The following is a 24,137-nucleotide window of genomic DNA, read 5'->3' on the forward strand; positions in this document are numbered from 1 at the left end:
TTTATAGGGAATATTGATAAAGTTTGTAATCCTCTTCTTGTAACTTACAAGATCTCACTTATGATCCTCCCACTGCCTCTCTAAACCTTGTCCTTCTTAGATCCTTGTATTATTTTTTAACCCTGACTCACTCTTGGTGAAATACTGATAGTTGACTTAAGTTCTATCCAGGGTTCTCTTCTGTCTTCATGCTGCCCCTGCAATCACATACTAATTACTGCCAAATCTTTACCTCTAACCTTTGTCTTTCACCTTAGCTTCTGGCCCACACTTTCAACCACCTCATGAACATCCATCCCCTCTACTTGGATATAACATAGATGGAGATTTCCCAAATCAAGGTAATTATCCTTCCATCACAAGTTTCTTATATTCTCTCTCTCCTCAATTTTATCACTAACAGATAATTTTTTTACTCTTCCTCTTTTATTCCCTGTATCCAACCAACCTGTATTAATCCCGCTTCCAAAATTTTGCTTGAAATAAATCCAGTTATCTCTACTTCTATTGCCACTGATGCCATACTTATCACCTATCTATATTTACAGTAATAGCCTTCCATCTGATTTCCTTATCTCTTCCAATCTCTCTCCTCTCCAATTTATCCTACTCTGCCACCTGGGTTATCTTTCCAAAATGAAAATCTGATCGTGAAATTTTCCTATTCAAAAATATCCAATGGTATTTTAGTATCTACAAGATAAAATCTAAACTCATTTGTATAGTGTAGAACAGAGGTTGACAAATTATGGGCCATGGGCCAATTTCAGCCCACCACCTCATTTTGTAAGTACAGTTTTACTAGAAAACTACTATATTCTCATTCATTTACATATTATCTATCGCTGCTTTCACATTACCACAAAGCTGAGAAGTTGCAACAGAGACCAAAAACTTTTACTATCCAGGGGTGCCTGAGTGGCTCAGTTGGTTGAGTATCCAACTTTTGATTTCCGATCAAGTCATGATCTCACAGTTCATGTGATGGAGCCCCCGCATTGGGCTCTGTGCTTACAGAATGGAGCCTGCTTGGAATTCTCTTTCCCTCTCTTTCTGTCCCTCCTCCGCTCATTTTCCCCCACCCCTTTCAAAATAAATAAATAAACACTTAAAAACTTTTACTATCCAGCCCTTTATCCAAAAATTCTGTAGACTCCAAGCATGGACAGTTCAGAATAATTGGGCCAAAACCTCCCTTTCCAGTCACATAACTCACTGCAAACCACAGGCTCTTATTTTATCAAACAGGCAATTCTCTTCTGAATAATACCACTACTCATTTACAAGGGGCTATAACATGATGTAGGTTGACCACAAAGTATATTGAATAAAATGGTGCTTACCAATTCCCACCATATTCTCTCATGTTTTATTTAAAATACACATAACAGGGGCGCCTGGGTGGCTCAGTCGGTTGAGTGTCTGACTTCAGCTCAGGTCATGATCTCACAGCTCTGTGAGTTCGAGCCCCGCATTGGGCTCTGTGCTGACAGCTCGGAGCCTGGAGCCTGCTTTGGATTCTGTGTCTCCCTCTCTCTCTGCCCCTAACCTACTTGCATTCTGTCTCTGTCTCTCTCAAAAATAAATAAATATTAAAAATTTTTAAATACACATAACAATGTGAAAACTATGATTCTAAACATAAATCAGAGGTTGGAAACTATTTGGGAAACTGAGAGCAAATATGAGGATTATAAATATCTCAGAGCACTTATAATGGTTGACAAGAGGTGCTACTATGGTAAACAGGAAATATATATAATTTGCTGAGAATTCTGTTGCAAGAGCACTACATTTATAGTCAAAGGGCAGGTATGACACAACTTTAGATATTAAAGTAGTACCTTAATATAGTTTCATGTGCACTAGACAATATTTACACAAAGATAACTCAAATATCACATCTTTAATCTGAGTTATTATTATTATAAACATTATCAGGATTTGTGACCCAATATCATAATTTCAAATTACATCTGTATGACATTGTAAAGTTAATAAATTAATTCCACAGACATCTCATTTGAGTTCATAGTAATTCTGTGAGAACGAAGAAAAGCATTTTCTTCAATTTGTAGATGAGGAAATTAAGGACCAGAGAAACTAAATGACTTATCTAACATCACAAAGCCAAAATATGGTTGGGCCTAGGTTCAATACAGATCTCCGAATTCCAATTCAGTATTCTTCGTACTTTTCAACTATCTACTTTAATGATATTATACAAAATACATTCTGCTATGAGCCTGAAAAAGTAATTTTAACAGCAAAAATTCTCCATTATGTACTTCAATCTTCCCACAAAAGATACTGAACAGTATCAGCAGGAACTCTGTCCCTACTAAAATTGGTTTTTACTGGAAAGTTCACCAGATTTAAAGATTATCCTAAAATGACCACCACATCAGAATTCTTAGACCATAAGTCTACTCCGTTTATACTCTACTTACAGTGGAGAAAAATCTGTTTGTATTAAAACTATTTTACATGGACATGGAACTTGAACTGGTGTCAGAAAATATTTCTAAGCTGAAACAAATGATTTTCAACTCAACAGACTAAGAACAAAGAACACACAGAAATGCCCTTAAATTCAATTAATAAACTGTCATATGCTGACTACGTTCTTTTAAAAGATTTACAATAGGGGTGCCTGGGGGCTCAGTCAGCTACGTGATTGACTTCAGTTCAGGTCATGATCTCGTGGTTTGTTGAGTTCAAACCCCACACTGGGTTCTCTGCTGTCAGGGGGGGAGCCTGCTTCAGAACCTCTGTCTCCCTCTATCTGTCCCTCCCCCACTTATGTGCACCAACTCTCTCTCTCTCAAAATAAACATTAAAAATATTTTTAATAAATAAATGAAAGATTTATGATAATAAATATTTATCCACCCAACATGGACCACCCAAATACATAAAACAATTAATATCAAACATAATGGAACTGATTGATAATAAGACAATAACAGTAGGAGACTTTAACGTCCGAATTACATCAATGGACAGATCTAACAGAAAATCAACAAGGAAACGGTGGCTTTGAATGACATACTTGACCAGATATAATTAACAAATATATGCAAAACATTTAATTAGCAGCACAATACACATTCCTTTCAAGTGCATATAAAATATTCTCCAGAATAGATCACATAGTAGATCCTAAATCAGGTTTCAACAAGTACAAAAAGACTGAAATCATACCAGGCATATTTTCTGACCACAATGCTATAAAACTAGAAGTCAATCAGAACAAAAAATATGTGGAAAGACCACAAATACATGGAGGTTAAACAACATGCTACTTAACAATGAACAAATCAACCAGTAAATCAAAGAAGAAATAAAAAAAAACACATGGAAACAAATGAAAATCAAAACACACAAATCCAAAACCTTTGTGATGCAGCAAAAGCAGTCCTAAGAGGGAAGTATATAAGCAATACAGGTCTACCTTAAAAAGTAAGAGGAATCTCAAATAAACAATCTAACCTTACAACCGAAGGAGCTAGAAAAACAACACATGAAGCCTAAAGCCAGCAGAAGGAAGGAAATAACAACGATTGGAGCAGAAAAAAATGATATACAAACAAACAAACAAAAACTAGTAGAAAAGATCATGAAACCAGGAGTTGATTCTTTGAAAATATTAATAAAACTGATAAACCTCCAGCCAGACTTATCAAAAAGAAAAGAGAAAGACCCAAATAAATAAAATAACAAATGACAGAGGAGAAATAACAACCAACAGCACAGATATACAAAAAATTAGAAGAGAATATTATAAAAAACCATATGCCAACAAATTAGACAACCTGGAAGAAATTAATAAATTCTTCTTTAGAAACATAAATTGCCAAAACTGCAACAGGAAGAAATAGAAAATTTAAACACACCAATAACCATCAGAGAAATTGAATCAGTTATCAAAAAACTCTCAACAAAGTATAAGGACAAATGGCTTCACAGACAAATTCTACCAAACATTTAAAAAAGAGTTAATACCTATTCTTCTCAAACTATTCCAAAAAATAAAGAAGGAAAACTTCTAAATTCATTCTATGAGGCCAACATTACCCTGATACCAAACCAGATAAAGACCCCACTAAAAAAAAGAATGACAGGTGAACATCCCTGATGAACATAAAATACTCAATAAAATACTAGCAAACCAAATCCAACAATACATTAAAAAATCATTCATCATGATCAAGTAGGATCCTGGGTTGTAAGCGGGGGGGAGGGGGGTTCAACATTCGTAAACCAATCTAATGATACACCACATTAATAAAAAAAAGGATAAGAACCATATGATCATTTCAATAGATGCAGAAAAAGCATTTGATGAAGTACAACATCCTTTCATTATAAAAGCCCTCAACAAAGTAGGTTTAGAGGAAACATCTCAATATCATAAAGGCCATATATGAAAAACCCACAGCTAACATCATTCTCAATGGGGAAAAGCTGAGAGCTTTTTCTCTACCACCAGGAGCGAGACAGGGATCTCCATGCTCATCACAGTTATTTAACATAGTACTGGAAGTCCTAGCCACATCAATGAGATAACACAAATAAATAAAAGACACCCAAATCAGCAAGGAAGAAGTCAAACTTTCACTGTGTACAAATTACATGTTACTCTTTATAGAAAATCCATAAGACCACCAAAAAAATACAACTAAGAAATGAATTCAGTAATACAAAATCTATGTACAGAAATCTGTGGCATTTCTATACACCAATAATGAATCAGCAGAAAGAGAAATTAAGGAATCAATCACATTTACAACCGCACCAAAAACAATAGGATACCTAGGAATTAACCTAACCAAAGAGGTGAAAGACCTGGACTCTGAAAACTACAAAACACTAATGAAAGAAACTGAAAATGACACAAAGAAATGTAAATGTATTCCATACTCATGGATTGCAAGAACAAATATTGTTAAAATGTCTATACTACCCAAAGCAATCTACACGTTTAATGCAATCCCTATCAAAATACCACCAACATTTTTCACAGAGCTAAAACAAACAATCCTAAAATTTGTATGGAAACACAAAAGACTCCGGATTGTCAAAGCTACCTTGAAAAAGAAAAGCAATGCTGGAGGCATCACAATTCTGGACTTCAAGCTATAATACAAAGCTGTAGTGATCAAAACAGCATGGAACTAGCACAAAAATAGTGATGAATGGAACAGAATAGAAAACCCAGAAATGAACTGTTAAGTATATGGTCAGCTAATCTTCAACAAAGCAGGAAAGAATATCCAATGGGAAAAAGACAGTATCTTCAACAAATTGTAATGGGAAAACTCGACTGCAACATGCAAAAGAATCAAACTGGACCACTTTCTTACACCATACACAAAAATAAAGTCAAAATGAAATAAAACCTAAATGTGAGACCTGAAACCATAAAATCCTACAGGAGAACACAGGCAGTAACCTCTTTGACACTGGCAGTAGCAACTTCTTTCCAGTTGTCTCCTGAGGCAAGGGAAATAAAAGCAGAAATAAATTATTGGGACTTCATCAAAATAAAAAGCTTCTGCACAGTGAGGAAAACTATCAACAAAACTAAAGCAGTGGGAGAAGATATTTGTAAATTACATATCTGATAAAGGGTTAGTAGTATCCAAAATATTTAAAGAACTTATAAAAGTAAGTTCCCAAAAAAGAATAATCCAATTAGCAAATGGGAAGAAGTCATGAATAGACATATTTCCAAAGAAGACATCCAGATAGCCAAGAAACACATGAAAAGATGTTCAACGTTACTTATCATCAGGGAAATGCAAATCAAAACTACAATAAAATATCACCTCACACCTGTCAGAATGGCTAAAACTGACAACATAAGAAACAACAGGTATTGGTGAGGATGTGGAGAAAAGGAACCCTCTTACACTGTTGGTGGGAATGCAAACTGGTGCAGCTACTCTGGAGAACAGTATGGAGGTTCCTCTAAAATTAAATATAGAAATACCCTACCCTAGCAATCACACTACTAGATATTTACCCAAAGAATACAAAAATTCTAAAACCTATGCTCCCCTATATTTATAACAGCATCTTCTACAACAGCCAAATTATGGAAACAGTCCAAATGCTCACTGACTAATGCATGGTTAAGGAAGAACACTTCTGGGCTTAAACAAGAATATGATGAACCATAAGCAACTGTCACTACCAACATGAACTCACTGAATTCTACTGTTTATATCACAGAAAATATCTGAGCAATGATGCTAAGAGATATAGTACTTAACCAAAGCCGGGTAATTACCATATCTACTGGGAGAGTTAGTATATTATTAACTTGGCATAAAGCTCCAGATAAAACCAAAAGTTTACAAATCAGTGGTATTATCTGATTTTTAATATAAATGATTCACATAACTCAAGCAATTTTACCTGTCACCTACAATCTAATAATGTACTACACCTGGTGTTCATGAAATCCTTATATAATTTTCTAACTTTTCATTTTTAAACTTTAAGACAGATCATACAAGAAAGCAGAATATTTCCAATTCTTCTGTAAGTGGCATTGAAAGATAAAATGAATTATTTTAACCATAGGTCAGGCTAACTTCATATCCAAAGAAGCCATAAACAACCCTGAGAGTTTAAATGTGACTCACTACCAGTAAAACTGGAAAATAGTGGGTTTAGCTATTTTAAAGAATAATCTCAACTCGACTTTGCTAGGCCAGCCTTTTGAAGGGAATGAAGGACAAAGGATATTACCAAAATCACATTGCAATATGATGCCTATAGTATCGAGAAATGTGTTAAAATCCACTAAAACAACCTCAAAACAATAAAGCAAAGTTTTGAACTTCTAAGCAATAGTAATTTGCACACCTACCTCAAAGATAAACCTCAAGAATGTGGGGGTGGGGTGAAGGATGAAGTAGAGCTGGGGTGCTTTCAGCAAAAGCTTAAGACTGAATCAAAAACAGTATCAGAGGTTCAGCAAATAACTGCTAACCAAATAACAGTCTTAGGGCTTTATACACATAAAGCAAAAAAAACTATTGTTCACAAATCAGGCTTCTAACATCACACCCATCACTATCAATATCATCTTTCAAAAAAAACAATTTTCAGAAACCAAGCTATATTTAAAGAGGGCTAAAATAATCTTGGATTAATCTTTTCTCTTTTACAAAAAGTCATTTGATCAACATTTGTAGTTTTATTTTTCAAAATTTTCATCAGAAAATAGAATGATAGCAAATATGCAACCTTCTGATTGCTTAAAATGCACTTGAACATAATGGCTCCTATAAGTAGAGAGGACAATAAACTAAGAAAATCCTCTTTCCAGAACCTTGGAAAGTGACTTGTGAAATTCACTGTCAATTCTAGATTTACAATAACTAGTAATATATTCTGTGTGAAGCTTGGTTCAATTCCTAAAAAAAGCTCTAACAACTAAACAAATAAAGCATTGAAAGAAGCCAGAAAAAGAGCAAAAACAAATTTTAATAAAACCTGAAAAAGCATAAGTAACTAGTAAAAAGCATAAGACAACAGAATTATTTCTCTCTCATGGATGTGATGCTACTATGGATCAAATTATGTCTCTGAAACCTTAAACCCACAGAACAGCTTTATAGTCTTTAAGGCTGATGACATTATTACCCTATAACACCCATCCACAGTACAATTTAAATTACACTACTAAGTCCGACACACACTATTTGCATTCATGATCATTGAATGCCTTATTTCTAAGATAATTAAGTGAGATATAGCAAATAAACAATATTTCTAATTCCATTCAACCTTTCTGCAAAGTTCACTTAATATAGTTTGGGAATAAATATCCTAAATCTTTATTTTACTATCTTCTAAACAATTTAACCTGATTTGGCTAGTATACACAAACGTTGTAGACTGACTTTTCCTCCAACTAAACAAATCTGAAATTGTTTTATAGCTTACCTTTGTGAACTATAAATACGAAGTTCTATTTCTATAAGGTACCAAGTAAAATGCATAAAACAAATATTAAAACATTCTTCTAGGATACTTTGGTGTATGTTGAAAGAAAAAGCTAAAGGAATGACAAAGAATAACAAGGAAGGGAAAGAATGTTCAAAATAGGAATAGAGAAATTCTTTTTTTTATTATACTTTACATGATGATATTGATACTTACACACTAAAAGCTGTTTATCTTTCAAATAAACAAATTATTAATCCTAATATTAACATGATATTGACTCCAGAAATGGACAGAAATGAGAAACTCATGAGCTGTATAAAACCATATTATTGCCTTTAAAAGGGATGCTTAAGTTTCCATGTGGCAGCAATTATTCCACTTCTATTCATGTAATATTTAGTGAGCACTCATAATGTAGCACATATAAAAGATGCTGAGTTTATGTTCCAGTTCTAATTACTTGCAGGTGTGACAAGAAACCCCTGTTCCTCTCCAGACACATAAATGTAATGACTTTATAATCAACTTGTTTCATGCAATTATGTGAGCACAAAAAGGAGGAAAGGGAAGTGAAGGGAAGGAGGCAACGAAAGCAAGGCCTGGCAAAAGTGTGATCCATGGGCAAAAGATAAGAACTGCATAAAATAAGAGAGAGAGGAGGACAAATATTCCTGGCAGAAACCCAGTCACCTCAGCCAAATAAAAAGTTTAAATTAGACTTCCTTTCAATTTACACGTACATATTAACAAGAGGCAAGTTTCCCACCTCCAAGTGAATTATGGGTTTAAATGTGACATATAACCATAGAATAGCCAATAACAAGAGCCAATCAATGCTAAATGGAAGCTTATGGCAAAATATAAATATTAATTTGGCTTTAAAGTTAATGCAAGCCTCTTGAGCTGTATACAGTATAAATAAAAGGCCTACTATGTAAATTATAGGACACTGCTATATATCAATTTTTCAAAAAGAAAAAAGAAAAAAAAGGTTTGAAAATAGTCTTGTCATATCATGCCCTATAGTTTAGAAAGGTAAGCATGCATATTTGTTCCTTGGGTAAAATGTCAGTCTCAAACTAGAGTGAACAAGCCATCCTGCTGCCATTTCTAGGGATAATTTTATGGAAATTATTTAGGAGAATATAATAATTAGAAAAATTTTTGAAACTTTTACCATGATAGAAAATAACTATAATAGTAGTTCTTCCAAATATTCATTTCAAATGGACATGAAACAGACTTTGAAATTACTTCTGTACTGAAAAACCAGCTCAGCAGTAGAGTTGTATTTGTGTGAAATTTGATTTTCAAATTTCAGTGCAACTACTACAAAGTTTCCAAAATAAATACTAATCTGTAAAGGAATGAAGAAACAATAATATTTAGTGATTATAGTGCAAGATCTCAAATAATACTACAAATATTAATTACATATGTTCCAGGATTCTTTTGATTGTCATTAGGTATTAATATTGTTTTGAATTTAGTTCAATTTTCTTCCTTTGATTTAATTTTGGCACAATGCAAAACCAATCTGATTAGTCAAGCATACAGCTAATGAAATGGTATGACTGGAACTTAGACTTTATAATAGTGTAAATATCACAGGCATCTTTGCTTTTTCCTTATAAGGATTTGGAAATTCACCCTTGGTAAACTTATGTACACATATATTTAAAGTATTACAGTAGTTAGTCTATGCTATGCCATGCTCCTGCACCTCCATTTCATTAAATTACTAAATAACATCATCGATTAACTGCACAAAGGATGGGAATACTGAATATTTGAATATATAATCCAATATAGTGGAAAGTCCAGCTAAGGTCAAGATTTTATTGTTTTTGGCCAAAGATAATTGCGAAACTCATTAGAAAGAGGTGGCACAATATGATCTTTGAAGTGAGTTACTACAATCAAATTAGGAAAAGCTAGTTTCTAAGTACAAAAGTAGAAAACATTCCAGGTTGAATTTATAAAATGCATCATTAGTCAATACATTATTACTAAATTATGTACCTATCCATAAAGCTGCTTACTGGTTTTCATATTGTTCTAGATTTTACTGTCTACTGCAGTAGTCAATAGCCATATGTGGTTATAGATTTTAAAATTACTAAAAATTCTGTAAAATTAAAAATTGAGTTCTTCAGATACAACAGCCACATGCGGCTACTGCTTACTATTTTGGATAGCACCAAATAGAACATCTCCATTATTACAGAAAGTTCTACTGAGTAGCACTATTCTACATAAAATAACAGGTAAAATAAGCCCTAAGAAATGACTGGTATAAGTCTAACTATACTGGATAAAATTAAAAGTGGGACATATCTATTTATGATAAAAATTCTATGCAAAGTAGGAACAGAAAGGAACATCCTCCAACTGATAAGGGTATCTACAATCATACTTAATGGTGAAAAACTACCTGCTTTCCCCCAAAAATCAGGAACTAGGCAGGAATGTCCAGTCTCATCACTTCAATTCACCATTGCACTAGCAGTTCAATAATGCAAGAGAAAAAACTATAAGCCAGGAAAAATTAGAAAGAAAAAAGTAAACCTGTCTTTACTTGTAGAGAACAAGATCATCTATGCAGAGAATCCCAAAGAATCTAAAAATAATGCTATTAGATCTGGTTAGTGAATTTAGCAAGGTCAAATTACAAAACAAAAAAAAAGTTTCTATTTACTATCAACAAACAACTGGAAATTGAAAATTTAAAACATACAATTTAAAATAGCACCAAAAAAACGTGAAATCCTTAGGGAAAAAATTCACAATAGACGCACAAAACCTATACACTAGAAATTACAAAATACTGCTGTGAGAAATTATAGAAGACTTAAATAAATGGAAAATTATACCATATTCCTAGATTATAAGGTTCTATGTTGTTAAGATGTTAATTTTCTCCCAAATTATCTACAAATTCAATGTAATCCCAAAAAACTCCTTGTCATTTTTTTGTAGAAATTGAAAAGCTAATTCTAAAATTATACACTATTGGTACAAACACAAAATGGGACAGCCACCTTCAAAATGATTTGGCAGCTTCTTAAAAAGTTAAACCTATTGTTACCACATGATCCAACAATCCCATTAACTAGATATTTAACCAAGGAAATAAAAACTGATGTTCATGCTCCAGAAAGAAAGTTTATAGCAGCTTTATTTATAATAGCCATAATCTGAAACACCTCAAATGTGCATCAATTGATGAACTGACAAACATATCATGGTATATATCCATACACTGAAATACTGCTTGGTAATAAAAAGGACTATATTACTGATACCTGCAATGACAAGTATAAATCAAAAAAGCATTAGGTCTAAGAAAAATAAGACATAAACAAAAGGCTACATGCTTATTATTTAATTTAGATGAAATTCCAAAAGAGACAACAGTAGAGTGGATAGAGAGATTCGTGGTTTCCAGGTGTTGAGGGAGGGGCAGGGGATAGACTGCAATGAGACATGAGGAAATTTAGGAGGTGACAGAAATGTTCTACATTTTTATTGTGCTATTAGTTATACAAATGTATACATTTGTCAAAACTCACTGGACTATACACTTAAAAAAGAAAATTTTTATTTTATATGAATTATACCATAAGACATTTGACTTCAAAAAAGTAATAATGGCTAATCTTCTATTTTTGGGGCTTTGTAAGTATAGATCTGTTACACCAAAGAAATATGCTGTGGAAATAGGAAGGCAACCAGTATAACTTATGCCAATTACATACTTCTCTGGACTTTGGCTTTTTCTGCTGTAAACGGGGGTTTATAACCGTTTCCCAAATCTGTTCCCAGGAAATTTTCAGAATGTTACAGGCATTTTGGGAAAAGGGTCTCCACTATCAAATTATTTAGGAAATGCTCCCCATAAGGTGATTCACAATGCATTTAGCATATGGAAGACTCTGAGCAGCCCTACATACGTTCATTTTTTTCTATACTTTTTGTAGAATCAGTATTTCCCACATTTACTTGACCAAGGAACACTTCTATTAAAAATGGTGTTACTAAAGTTCTAAGATTGGTTGATTAAACTTTCAAGATTACCTTAAGTTTCTATTTACATTGGGGAACTATAAAAATAATTGATTTTATTTTTTTAAGTTTATTTATTTTTGAGAAACAGAGAGAGCGAGCAGGGGAGGGGCAGAGAGAGAGGGAGAGAGAATCCAAAGCAGGCTCCACACCATCAGTGTGGAGCCCGATGCGGGGCTCAAACCCACAAACTGTGAGATCATAACCTGAGCCGAAATCAACAGTAGGATGCTTAATCGACTTGAGCCATCTAGGAACCCCTGCATAGCTACTTTAAAATCAGTTTTAGGGGTGCCTGGGTGGCTCAGTCAGTTAACTGTCTGGCTTCGGCTCAGGTCATGATCTCGCAGTTCATGAGTTTGGGCCCCATGTTGGGCCTTGTGCTTACAGCTCAGAGCCTGAATCCCACTTCAGATTCTGTGTCTCCCTCTCTATTCCTCCCCGACTCTCACTCTGTCTCACTGTCTCTCTCTCAAAAATAAATAAAGAATAAAAATAAAATTTATAAAGTAGCTATGCAGAACAATATCCCAGAATGAGAAAACTCTCAAATCAGAAATTTTAAAAGACATCTTATTCATATTGCTTACTTTTCTAGTCCACTCCTCTAAGTTTTTACTAGGTTCTGAATTCTAAATATCCTAAACTTAAATATTTTTACTGGTATATACTACATGAAATGCATTATGGTTGAATTATCTCTATTGTAATAGCTTCTCTTCAAATAACAGTAGATTTAAGAATGTGAAAGCATCAATGCCAGGAACACTAAAATTTATAAGCAATAACAGTAACACAGTGATCTAAGTCAGAATAAGAATAACAAAGTGATCTAAGTCAGAATGCAAAGTGTTCACTATCTAAAACCAGAAGAAATTTGAATGTATATAGTTAAAAATAATTTTTAAAAAGGGAAGGGAAGAAAACACTAAAGAAAGATGGAAAACCTAATACTCTAAATGCTGTTCTTCAGCATTTTACATGTGACCACTGAAGGAAGTACAGAACATTACAAATAATGTTGACAGTGTGGTAAAAAATACTGTATCTTTGAGCTCCGGGGTGGCTCAGTCAGTTAAGCATCCAACTTCAGCTCAGGTCGTGATCTGGTGGTTCATGAGTTTGAGTCCCACATCAGGCTCTGCACTGATAGTGCAGAGCCTGCTTGGGATTCTCTCTCTCTCTGCCCCTGTCCTGCTCATGCTCTCTCTCTCTCAAAATAAATAAACTTAATATATATATGTTGTATCTTTTGAACATAAATAAATACATGAATAATAAAAGCTATTTTAATTCAAGTCAATAAATGAATTATGAATAAAGCTTTAAGGGAAAAGTGAACACTGGAAAATTATAAACAATCTATTCCTGAAAATGAAAAAAAATGTTAAAAATGCCATGTTCAATTAGACCCAACTCAGTAGTCTTTTCACCCAAGAACATCCGGGCTATGGAAAAATATTGCTAGTAATGTACACCAAAGTATCCAATTTACTTTAATAACCCTTATGAATCTTTATCAATAACTTGCCTAAATAAATTTTAAAATTATTTCTAGCCTAAATTTGTTTAATCTCTTGGGGTAACTTCTATAAGCTTATTATATAAAATAGCATGCATTTTTAAGTTTTTATTTTTCAATTTGAATTTAAGGAATTTTCTCTAGGCACTAGGCACTATATAAAATAATTTTTTAGAAGTGTGAGAAAATAGGGAAGCAGAGTGGCAATTACTCATCTAGCTGTATGGTTTTGTTCATTCTTTTTAAGAGTTAACTTTTAGTACAAATGGTTTTGTAGCTAGATCTCCTTGGAAACCACTACTAGTGTTTCTTCATAATGGTCTGGCCAGAAATGTCGCAGTAATAATCTGAATGGAACATGTGAATTTCAGTAAACTAAAAGTGGGAAGGGTGATTTTTTTGTTTTCATAAAGATAAAAATTTAATTGTTTTAATAATTTGTTTAATAATTTGTTTTAATAAAGATAAAATTTATCACATCATAATATGTTTAGTAAATAGATATAAGCAGAATGTATTATGTTTTGTTCGGAAAGCTATCTTTACATAGTTCCATATAAAACCTTTAAGTTCAGCACATAGATATATAAATAAACATCCATATGGTTAAAAACACCTATACTATATAAAACAGGAAATGCTTCTGCTAAGAAGAAAGGAGGAAAGGAGGAAGGGAGGAGGGAAGAAGGGAGGAAGTAAGGAAGGACAGATGAAAACAAAACAAAATCTCAAAACCATAATTATATTTGATTTAAGTAAAATGCTTTTAAAAAGTTGGACCAACCATGACACTCCTCAAGAATGTAAGCAGTTCGTTCACACTTCAAATTTAATTTTGGCAGTATAATGAGTTCAGGAAAAAACAAATCAAGAATATGTTTATAGCTCACATGGACATTACTCACCCACATTTGGAGGTTTCACATAGTTTACAGGTAGTTCTGGAGGTCTGCCTCTATGTAGAGCTGCAAAAGCAGACCCATTCCATAGTGTACTCTTACAGTCTACACAAAAAGATTCAAATGTTAGTCAAGAAATAGAACAGTGTTTTTTTTAATTGTACCTCAGAGGTAAATGTCTGCTTTCAATTTCATTTGTTGGAATATATTTTTAACTATTAACACCACAATAAAGATAACATGCATATTTTTAAACATGTTATAAACTGTATTATCACTAAGGGGTGCCTGGGTGGCTCAGTCGGTTGAGCTTCCGACTTCGGCTCAGGTCATGATCTCATGGTCTGTGAGTTCAAGACCTGCATTGGACTCTGTGCTGACAGCTCAGAGCCTGGAGCCTGCTTCAGATTCTCTGTCTCCCTCTCTCTCTGACCCTCCCCCATTCATGCTCTGTCTCTCTCTGTCTCAAAAATAAATGAACATTAAAAAATAAATTTTAAACTATATTATCACTGGGAAACACCAACACTTTAATATATACCAGGGTATTTTACTTCTGCACTGATCTAGAACTAAAACTTTTATTACGCATGTATTTGAATCTTATGCAAATATGTCATGGATTAATAACGTTTTAAGTTTTTCTTGATCTTTAGGTTTATACATTTCTACTCATATAAAACTATATAAGCAAGGTTATGACTACAGCACAAGTATTCCAGGTAGAATTCAGAAAAATTTATACTTGGTGCATACTCACATTATGGGGTATCTGCCAATTGTGCCATAACAGGTAACAATATTGCATATCAGATGACAACAGACTATGAATAGCTGTGTTTTTTGTATTTGATGTTTATGTCAAAAAACTCAAGCAAATATGAAATATTCCTAATAATTCAATTGTGATACAAAAATATTCTACTATTCTCTTGAAAGCTTCCAAATTAACTCATTTGAAGAATTTCCTTAAATTACAAAATGAGATTTTAGAACTGGTATTTTTGAAACTATTTACCTTTGTGAATTAGAATTTGAAAACATTATGCTAATAAAACAAAACAGAAGTAACCTGGTTGCTAGACCTGAAGTATTTATTATACTAACAGACATCCTTAATGCCTAATTTCACATTTTTATGTTCATAAAATACTACTTTACATGTTTTAGGGAAAATATTTAAAAGACTGCAAAACAGGGGAGTAGAAACACTATTATTGAACAGTTACATATTTTTTAATATTTTAATTATAAAAATTTTAATATATCATATGTGAATTATTTACCTGTTATAAAATATACAATGTGATTAGGATGATATAAAGACTTATAATACTAAAAAATATTAAAACATAATGAATTAAGCATTAATACTGTACTAATCAGAGCAGTGATCTTTTAACATCTCTACTCCACAGGATTACAAAAAGATTCTATATTGTTTATTTCTACTGTATTCACTGTTTTACAGCAGAGGGTTTCTTTTAGGCCTCTAAATATTTACCTATAAACTAAGAAAATAAAAATAAGATTGTCAAAATAAGAAAAACTAGAAGAAAATTAGTATTTAGAAAAGCATGGGAACATTTACTTAACATAAAAACATGCTGTTCTCCACTCCTTCCTCTAAAAACTGTGAAAATCTTACCTTTGGCATCCCGTAACAGAGACTGCCGACCAACACCCAGTAATGTCTGTACCCCAGGAACACTCTGAGGGATCTCCTTATCTAGTAAGGGGCCAATCCGCTCACAAATTTTAAGGAGGTAGTCTGGAGGAATGTGTGCATTGGCTGCCACCTAAAAAGCATAAATAAAACAGGAAAACCAATTTGGTTTAAAAACATAACCAGTCCATTAACAAACTATTTCATCATGGAACAAAGTGCAATTTTTAAATAAAGAATAAGGAAAATAATATTTTAACTATTTAATACTTCAGTCAAATTAAAGAGTGAGCTACAAAAATTAAGCACATCTAAATGATAACATTTTGGGGCACCTGGGTGGCTCAGTTGGTTAAGCAACCGACTTCGGCTCAGGTCATGATCTGGCAGTTTGTGCGTTCAAGCCCCGTGTCGGGCTCTGTGCTGACAACTCAGAGCCTGGAGCCTACTTCAGATTCTATGTCTCCCCCTCTCTCTACCCCTCCCCTGCTCACGCTCTGTGTCTCTCTGTCTCTCAATAATAAATAAATGTTAAAAAATTTTTTAAATGGTAACATTTAAATGATATGGCACTCAAACTTACTTTTACATGCCTTGATTAAATCATTTGCTTAGCTGTTAATCTTATGAAATAAGTGTTGCAAAACAGCGAAAGTGAGCATGCCTAAAATTAAAGTACAAAGACAATGGGTAAACTCTACTTGTACTTGATTTATTCACTAGTGATGAACAGATCAAAAATCAGAGGACCTAGATTCTATATAAATGATAAGAAGGCAAAGTTATTACTTGCACCAAACTCTCACCCAAATCCCAAATTTGCTTAATAAAGCAAAACTGGTTTTCCTAAAAAATAGTTAACTGGTTTCTAAAACAGTATCCAATTAATGATTTTATAAATACTATGTTCTAAACAACTAAGCTATATATACTCAAAATTCATTGCAACATTAACTCGTTTTTAAAACACACAAGCAAATTTCTGAAGATGGTTAACATAGGTAGACAGGAGTGAGAAAATGAAACAACAAAACTTCATTTTTTTAATCTAAGCTAATGTTCAAGTCCATGATGTGTTTCATATTATTTAAAGAAGCAAACAGAGGGGCGCCTGGGTGGCTCAGTCAGTTAAGTGTCCAACTCTTGGTTTCAGCTCATGTCATGATCTCATGGTTTAATGGATTCAGGCCCTGCATTGGGCTCAACGTTGACAGTGGGGAGCATGCTTGGGATTCTCTCTCTCTCTGCCCCTCCCCCACTTGTGCTATCTCTGTCTCTCTCAAAATAAATAAATAAACTTTAAAAACATAAAAAAATAAAGGAGCAAACAGAAAACTAGACTATTAAAAATATTCAGATAAAAAGAACATCTACATTCTCATCTTGACATAAAGGGTGAGGGAGAGAATGAACAATAAATGCAAATATATATATACATACACACACACACACACATATATATATGTGTATCATCAGTATATTACCACCAGGTCAAGAACAATACAACATGAGAGAATAATTTTGTAAATCATCCCTAATGACCATGAAAGAAGAAATTATGTATGTTCTAGATAAATATTTGTTTAATGAATCAATGAACGTACAAAAACCAAAGTAAAGTCTATCTGTAAGAAATATCACATGAACTCAGAGGAAAAATGTTAGATTCTCCTATCAAGGTACCTTTTTGTTTTCTTATAAAACATAGGTCGAAGAACTACAATCCAACATGTATTCAGAATTCTGGGAAGAAGTAATTCTATTGTGATTTTTAAAAATTATTTCCTGCCAATTATCTTTTTTAAATTCCAGCAAAAATTAATTTTAATCTGTCAAAATAACTGAGGCCTGGGAACTGTCAAGCTACTCAAAAAGAATGATAACTTAGCCTGATTATGTTATATTTGCATCTACAAGGTTTAGCTTCTGGATTGGGAAAAAGGATCAAGCAAATTCTTTTAAGTTATCTCTCACATTTCTAGTTTTGTTTTTGAGGCAAATTCCTACATAGAACCATCTCTCAGTAAAATATACAGGTAATATTAAAGTCAAAGCAGCTAATGATTCAGTTCAATCTAAATATCTGTTATCCACAGACACTGATATCCTAAAATCCTAGTTTGTAATTCATTCTCTCCACATTAGAACATTTCCTAAATACGCCTAAAGGCAAATAGAGTTAGTACCCCAGAAAATACATATCTCAAAGCAAAATACTGCATATGAACATCTGTAATAGTTTATGCATTTTTTCCCACCAACACTGTCTCAGATACACTCGGCTTGCATTATCAGCCATTACTTTTGCATCAAGTACACACTACACAAAGGCTTTACAAAGGATGGTAGTTTATGTCTTTACTGGCAATTTTTTTGTATCAATTTTCTTTTTTTTTTTATCCCATTACCATCTTTTTTTTTTAATGTTTTATTCATTTTTGAGACAGAGAGAGACAGAGCATGAACGGGGGAGGCGCAGAGAGAGAGGGAGACACAGAATTGGAAGCAGGCTCCAGGCTCTGAGTCATTACCATCTTAAGAGCTAATCCCTTCCTAGAATTGCAATATAATCCAGAAAATAGGAGCTCTCTAATATGAATTTTTTTAAATTTTTTTAACATTTATTCATTTTTGAGAGACACAACATAGCCAGGGAAGGGGCAGAGAGAGGGAGACAGAATCTGAAACAGGCTCCAGGCTCTGAGCTGTCAGCACAGAGCCCAACACAGGGCTCGAACTCACGAGATCCTGACCTGAGCCGAAGTCAGATGCTCAACTGACTGAGCCACCCAGGTGCCCCACTAATATGAATTTTTAGAATTATCCTCTTATAGAAAATCTGTCGAGGGCACCTGGGTAGCTCAGTCAGTTAGTGTCCGACTCTTGGTTCTGGCTCAGGTCATGAGTTCGAGCCCAACATCACGCTTCGCACTGATAGCAAGAAGCCTGCTTGGGATTCTCTCTCTCCTTCTCTCTCTTACCCCACCCCTGCTCACTCTCTCTGTCTCTCCCTAAATAAATAAATAAACTTAAAAAAAATCTGTCAGAATTATATCTTAAACTGACATCTTAAGTTGCCTGGCTACTTCATTTTATAGAAACAAATGATTTTGAGCCATTTATGTAAATTTTTCAATCAATTCCTCAGTAATAATTTTAAAATACGGAATCATTAATTAATCAACCAAAACAAGGCCTTTCTACATCCAAATTCTTGAAGATTTTTTTAAATTATAAATTATTAAATAAATTTCACAAGTTTGAATTCCACCCTATACAATTACAAATTGCTTAATTTCTAACTCGTCCCATTCAAAGAGTCCATTCCCCTATAATCAATAAAAATTTGAATATGAAACAATGGTAGAGAAATATAGATTCTATCAACACAACACCAATAACAATACACTTGAATTTGAACATGCTAGCGTCTCCTTTAAATAACATTAACAGGCTTTCAAACTCTATCAGCTCAGTTCTTGCAATAATAGTTTCTTCTAAATCGAATTTCAGGACTTATAACTGGTAGTCGACATTTATTTCAATCCATCTGCTTTGATTAAAGTTGGAATTTTTTAAAGGTGATCTTTTTTGGCATATAAACTCATCTACTCTCAATAATTACTCTTCTAAGTTTTAAAAAATTCTATATTAGAATTATGTATGAATATAATAATAATGTAATGTAATATAAAAAAGTATGCATTAAAATATTCTATGAAATTTGTAACATATTATAAGCCCCTCTTTTCAATTAAAGCTCAAATACTCTAATTTCAGTTATTTAACTACATTTTTCTCTCTGGAATGTAAAGGCCAAAAACACAACAAGTACTTTGATATTTGCAGAAGAAAAGCATTCTCTAAAAACAAAGTTCAAAAGTATATTACAAACTTCTATATTATTCTGTAAAACAGCTCCAAGGAATTAAATTATAGAATGTTTGAATTATAAGTATCCTTGTGCATAATTAACCTAACTTCACATCTTATAGTAGGAAAGAGATCCAGAGAAGTGAAGTCTAGTGGTCACAATGAACGTACAGAAATCTGTGTTTCCCTGTACACTGCTCTATTACTGTCTTATTAAAGCAGTTGGAAAATTATTAAGATAACTAACAAAAAGACTACAAAAAAAATAAAACTATAAATTCAAATAAACTGAAAGAAATTAAATGAAGCCTTCTTGATAGGAAGACTGGCTTGATCGGAAGATAGGATATATACCAAATCTAACAACTGAATCACCACACTTCAGAATTATTATGACAAGTGAGAAGACCAGGGAATTCACAGACATGATCCTACTCATCATAGTTAGTTAAAAGGAATACAGCTGGGAATTGAATAAAATGCAAAAGGTACCTAATTTCAAGGTACAAGGCCCATACCAACAAGCACTACATTTGAAATACTAATTTTCATATAGCAATGATAACATTTTTACCTTGGCTTTTAGAAAATATAGGATAAGTAACTCCAAAAAACAAATAAAAGAGATAATTGTTTCTGTGTTTTGTTTTCTAAGATCATGATTGCACAGGTAAAATGAAGAATCAAACTGGGACCATATGTTGAAAAAGTGAAATATAACATTTTATCCAAGATTTTAAATTTTTTTGGTGTGGGGGGAGGGGAGAAACACATGCAAAAAATTAGTCACATGATCTTTTTTATATTTAGAGACAGAAAACAAGATAGATTTTGAAAAATACAGCAAGCCTTTAAATACATCAAATAGTACTTTGAAATCTGGAAGACTAGATTATTCAGGCTCTAAAATTTACTAGCTGTTACTGCTTCTGGCAGTGTGATACAGTAGAAAGGACTTAGATTTCAATTTTTTACCATCCTCAGTTCCTACTTATGTGACCTGCAGAGTTACTCAGTCTGAGAGCCTGAGCTTCTGCATCTGTAAAACAGGAGTAATGATAACTACCTCATATGACTTGTAAAACAAAAACAAAATCATTCACTCATGCATTCATTCATTCAGGCATTTAAAATACAGAGATGAGATGGGAAGATTAAACTCCTGCCCTAAGGGAACCCATAGTCCCAGAAGGGGAAACAAACTAGTAAATAAATCAAAACTACAAATGCCTAGAGGTTAGTACATAGGGCTAATTAGAAGCAAAGAAATACAGTACCTACATCAGCCTAGGAGTAGGGGTTTTTGTCCAATTGCACACTTGAAGCCTAAGTGAAAATTCATAAGATAGACAAAGGGAAAGGAAGGCATTCCAGGCAAAGAGAAAGGTACCCCTACCCAGTAAATGTACTCTGCACAATGACTAACATAATATCCCTCAGTGTTTAAGATTCTCCTCCATGATGTTAAGTTAAAAAAATAATAATAATAAATAACTCTCAGAGGGGCGCCTGGGTGGCTCAGTGGGTTGAGTGTCCATCTGACTCCTGATTTCAGCTCAGGTTATAATCCCAGAGTCATGGGATCAAGTCCTACGTCGGGCTTAAGATTCATTCTCATTCTCTCTCCCTCTCCCTCTCCCTCCCCCCTCCCTACCTTCCTCCCTCTGTTCCTCTCCCCCACTCACACACTCTCTCTCTCTCCAAAACTAAAAACTAAAAATAAATAAATAAAGGGAACTTAGAAAAACCTCGCAGAGTATCATCTGATTTTGAAGAGAAAAAAATACATGTATAAAAAAAGAAAACACAAAAAGTAAGTTTATTTTCTTTTTGATATTGAAATTTATATTTCAGTAAAATATAAATGTCTGCAATAATCCAATATTATATCTTAAAGTGTTGAGTTTTAACATTTGCTGAATTTGAAGGAGGAAAGGGAAAAAACTGGGCACAAAAGTAAATAAAACAGGTACGCTTTTCTACTGTAGTAATACCACTGGTTTGTACAATGAGCTACAAAGCATTAAGGCTTCCTATCACTTTCTTTTCAAAACTTTAATCATTGTTCACAGCATTTTTTTTTATTAGTTTTAAGATTTCCTCAGGAATGAAGTCAAGAACAACCCACCTAGGCTTATGTATACTCTGGGTTTCAGTACCTCAAGAAGGCAAGACTGAAAGTACTATTACCTGGAGGACAGATAATGTCAAGACATGGACAAGGAGCCCACCCACATTCTAGAAGTTTATCCTTAAAGAAATGTCCAATAAAAGAACTCAGTACCATCTAGCATATTAAATAAGCCTAAGAAACATGTATCATGAAATGCTTCTAACAAAAGTTAAGAAAATCACACAAATAATAACTGATGGTCAGATTATTATAAACTACCATGGTAGATGAGAAAACATCTTCAACAAGGTAATTTAAAAAACAAGGAATTATTTATCAATAATGCACAGAAAATAAGTTCGGGATAAGAAAAGATCAAGCAGAAGGGTTGAGGATCCCTGCAACAAGACATCAGAAAGACATACCTCCCACTACAAACAACAGCGAATACTACACCAGCATTGTACTAAATTGCCTTTCTCTAATTAATAATAATGCAAACAACACTAAACATCTTTTGATATAACAATAATTTCTTGTTTTGAGTTAACACAGATGCACTTTAAAACACTCATTTCAGGTTCAATTCTAACACTCACTTTTTAAATACTTTTTTTCCAATGGTACTGTTTTATACCTCCTCACCTTATAAAAATATTATAAAAATTAGGTGGTGATTATTAGCTAGCTAAGAAAATATAAATTGTGGGGTCATAGTTCTTTAGATGTCCATTTTCCATTCAACCTCTATGTCCTATTTTTAAATTTTTGTTAACATTTATTCATTTTCTTGAGAGAGAGAGAGAGACAGAGAGAGAGACAGAGCATGAGTGGGGGAGGGGCAGAGAGAGGAGACACAGATTCTGAAGCAGGCTCCAGGCTCTGAGCTGTCAGCACAGAGCCTGATGTGGGGCTTGAACCCACAAACTGTAAGATCATGAGATGAGATGAAGTTGGCCGCTTAACAGACCTACCCACCCAGGCACCCCTATGTCCTAGTTTTAAAATGCAGTAACCAATTAATTTGCGATGCATTTTTAATTAACAAAATGCTTTCTTTCATATTTAACTCGTTTGGTTCAAGAACAACCTTGTAAAATAGACAGAGGGTTTTAGGAAACTGAATCCCTGAGAGGTTAAGTAACTTAACTTGCCCACAGTCACTCAGCAAGTAAAGGCTATCTCTCAGACTAAATCTTATGGTCTTTTCTACATACTACTCACAAAATCTTATATGAGAAATATCAAACAAGGACATCCCCAAAATTTAACACAAACACTAAACTGCCTTGAAATTACTTATTTGCTCTCTACCAAAAAAAAAAAAAAAGACCTGTTTATTAATCAATCAGTAATCAACATCAGTAAACCAAGAACAAAAACACAAACTAAACTAATATTCAAATTGACAAAGGTGCTTTCAGGACAAAATTTTATAAGGGACATTCACCCAACCCAAATTATTACTCCCTAACAGCAGCTCTCTTCACTTTCTTAATGCCATCTCATTTGTATTGAGTTATCAGTTTTCCTAAGACTAATGATAAATCTCCAAAAGGATTTTAATCATTGAAAATATGTTCTCAGACCAAAGTGTGAAAAAAGACAATGATCAATCCAGACAAATAGTTAAAGCCAACATATTATAGAAAGCAAAAGAGTACATGTAGCTCAAGCAAATCAAAAGTGAGGAAAACTAGTTTCTAGCATTGATTGCTCTCTACCATAAGAACTATCAGGTAGCATTATATCCCATTGGGGTTGAGCAGCACATGCCTTTTGGTTTCCCAAAATGCATTCTGTTCTTCCTAACTATGGCTGTGTATCCATGTAGCAGTTAATAAATCACACACACTTAAATTACTTCCACACTTAGAGACGCAATAACTATGCTGCCAGCACTCAGAAATCATTCTACTATTTAATAAACAAATTAAGCTATTATTAGTAATTAGAGAAAAAGAACCGGGTAAGGTTAAGAAAAAAATATAGGCATGTCTGGAATTCAAATACAGTGTTTTAAAGTACTTTGTG

The 24,137-nt window shown here is 33.5% G+C and overlaps 1 protein-coding gene across 4 annotated transcripts in view; it reads right to left on the reverse strand.

Annotated features, from left to right (window-relative positions):
• The window catches only part of BRWD3 (bromodomain and WD repeat domain containing 3), a 235,406-nt gene that overhangs the window by 205,961 nt on the left and 5,308 nt on the right, over window positions 1–24,137 (reverse strand). For all 4 annotated transcript variants that reach the window (XM_045472781.1, XM_045472780.1, XM_045472782.1 and 1 more), the window contains exons 5-6: window positions 16,100–16,250; window positions 14,458–14,556 (exon numbers count right to left, since the gene is read on the reverse strand). In XM_045472781.1, the coding sequence (XP_045328737.1) occupies window positions 14,458–14,556; window positions 16,100–16,250 (250 nt within the window). The remainder of the gene's footprint in view (window positions 1–14,457; window positions 14,557–16,099; window positions 16,251–24,137) is intronic.

The sequence above is a fragment of the Leopardus geoffroyi genome, chromosome X (assembly GCF_018350155.1).
Source record: "Leopardus geoffroyi isolate Oge1 chromosome X, O.geoffroyi_Oge1_pat1.0, whole genome shotgun sequence".
Classification (NCBI taxonomy): Eukaryota; Metazoa; Chordata; class Mammalia; order Carnivora; family Felidae; genus Leopardus; species Leopardus geoffroyi.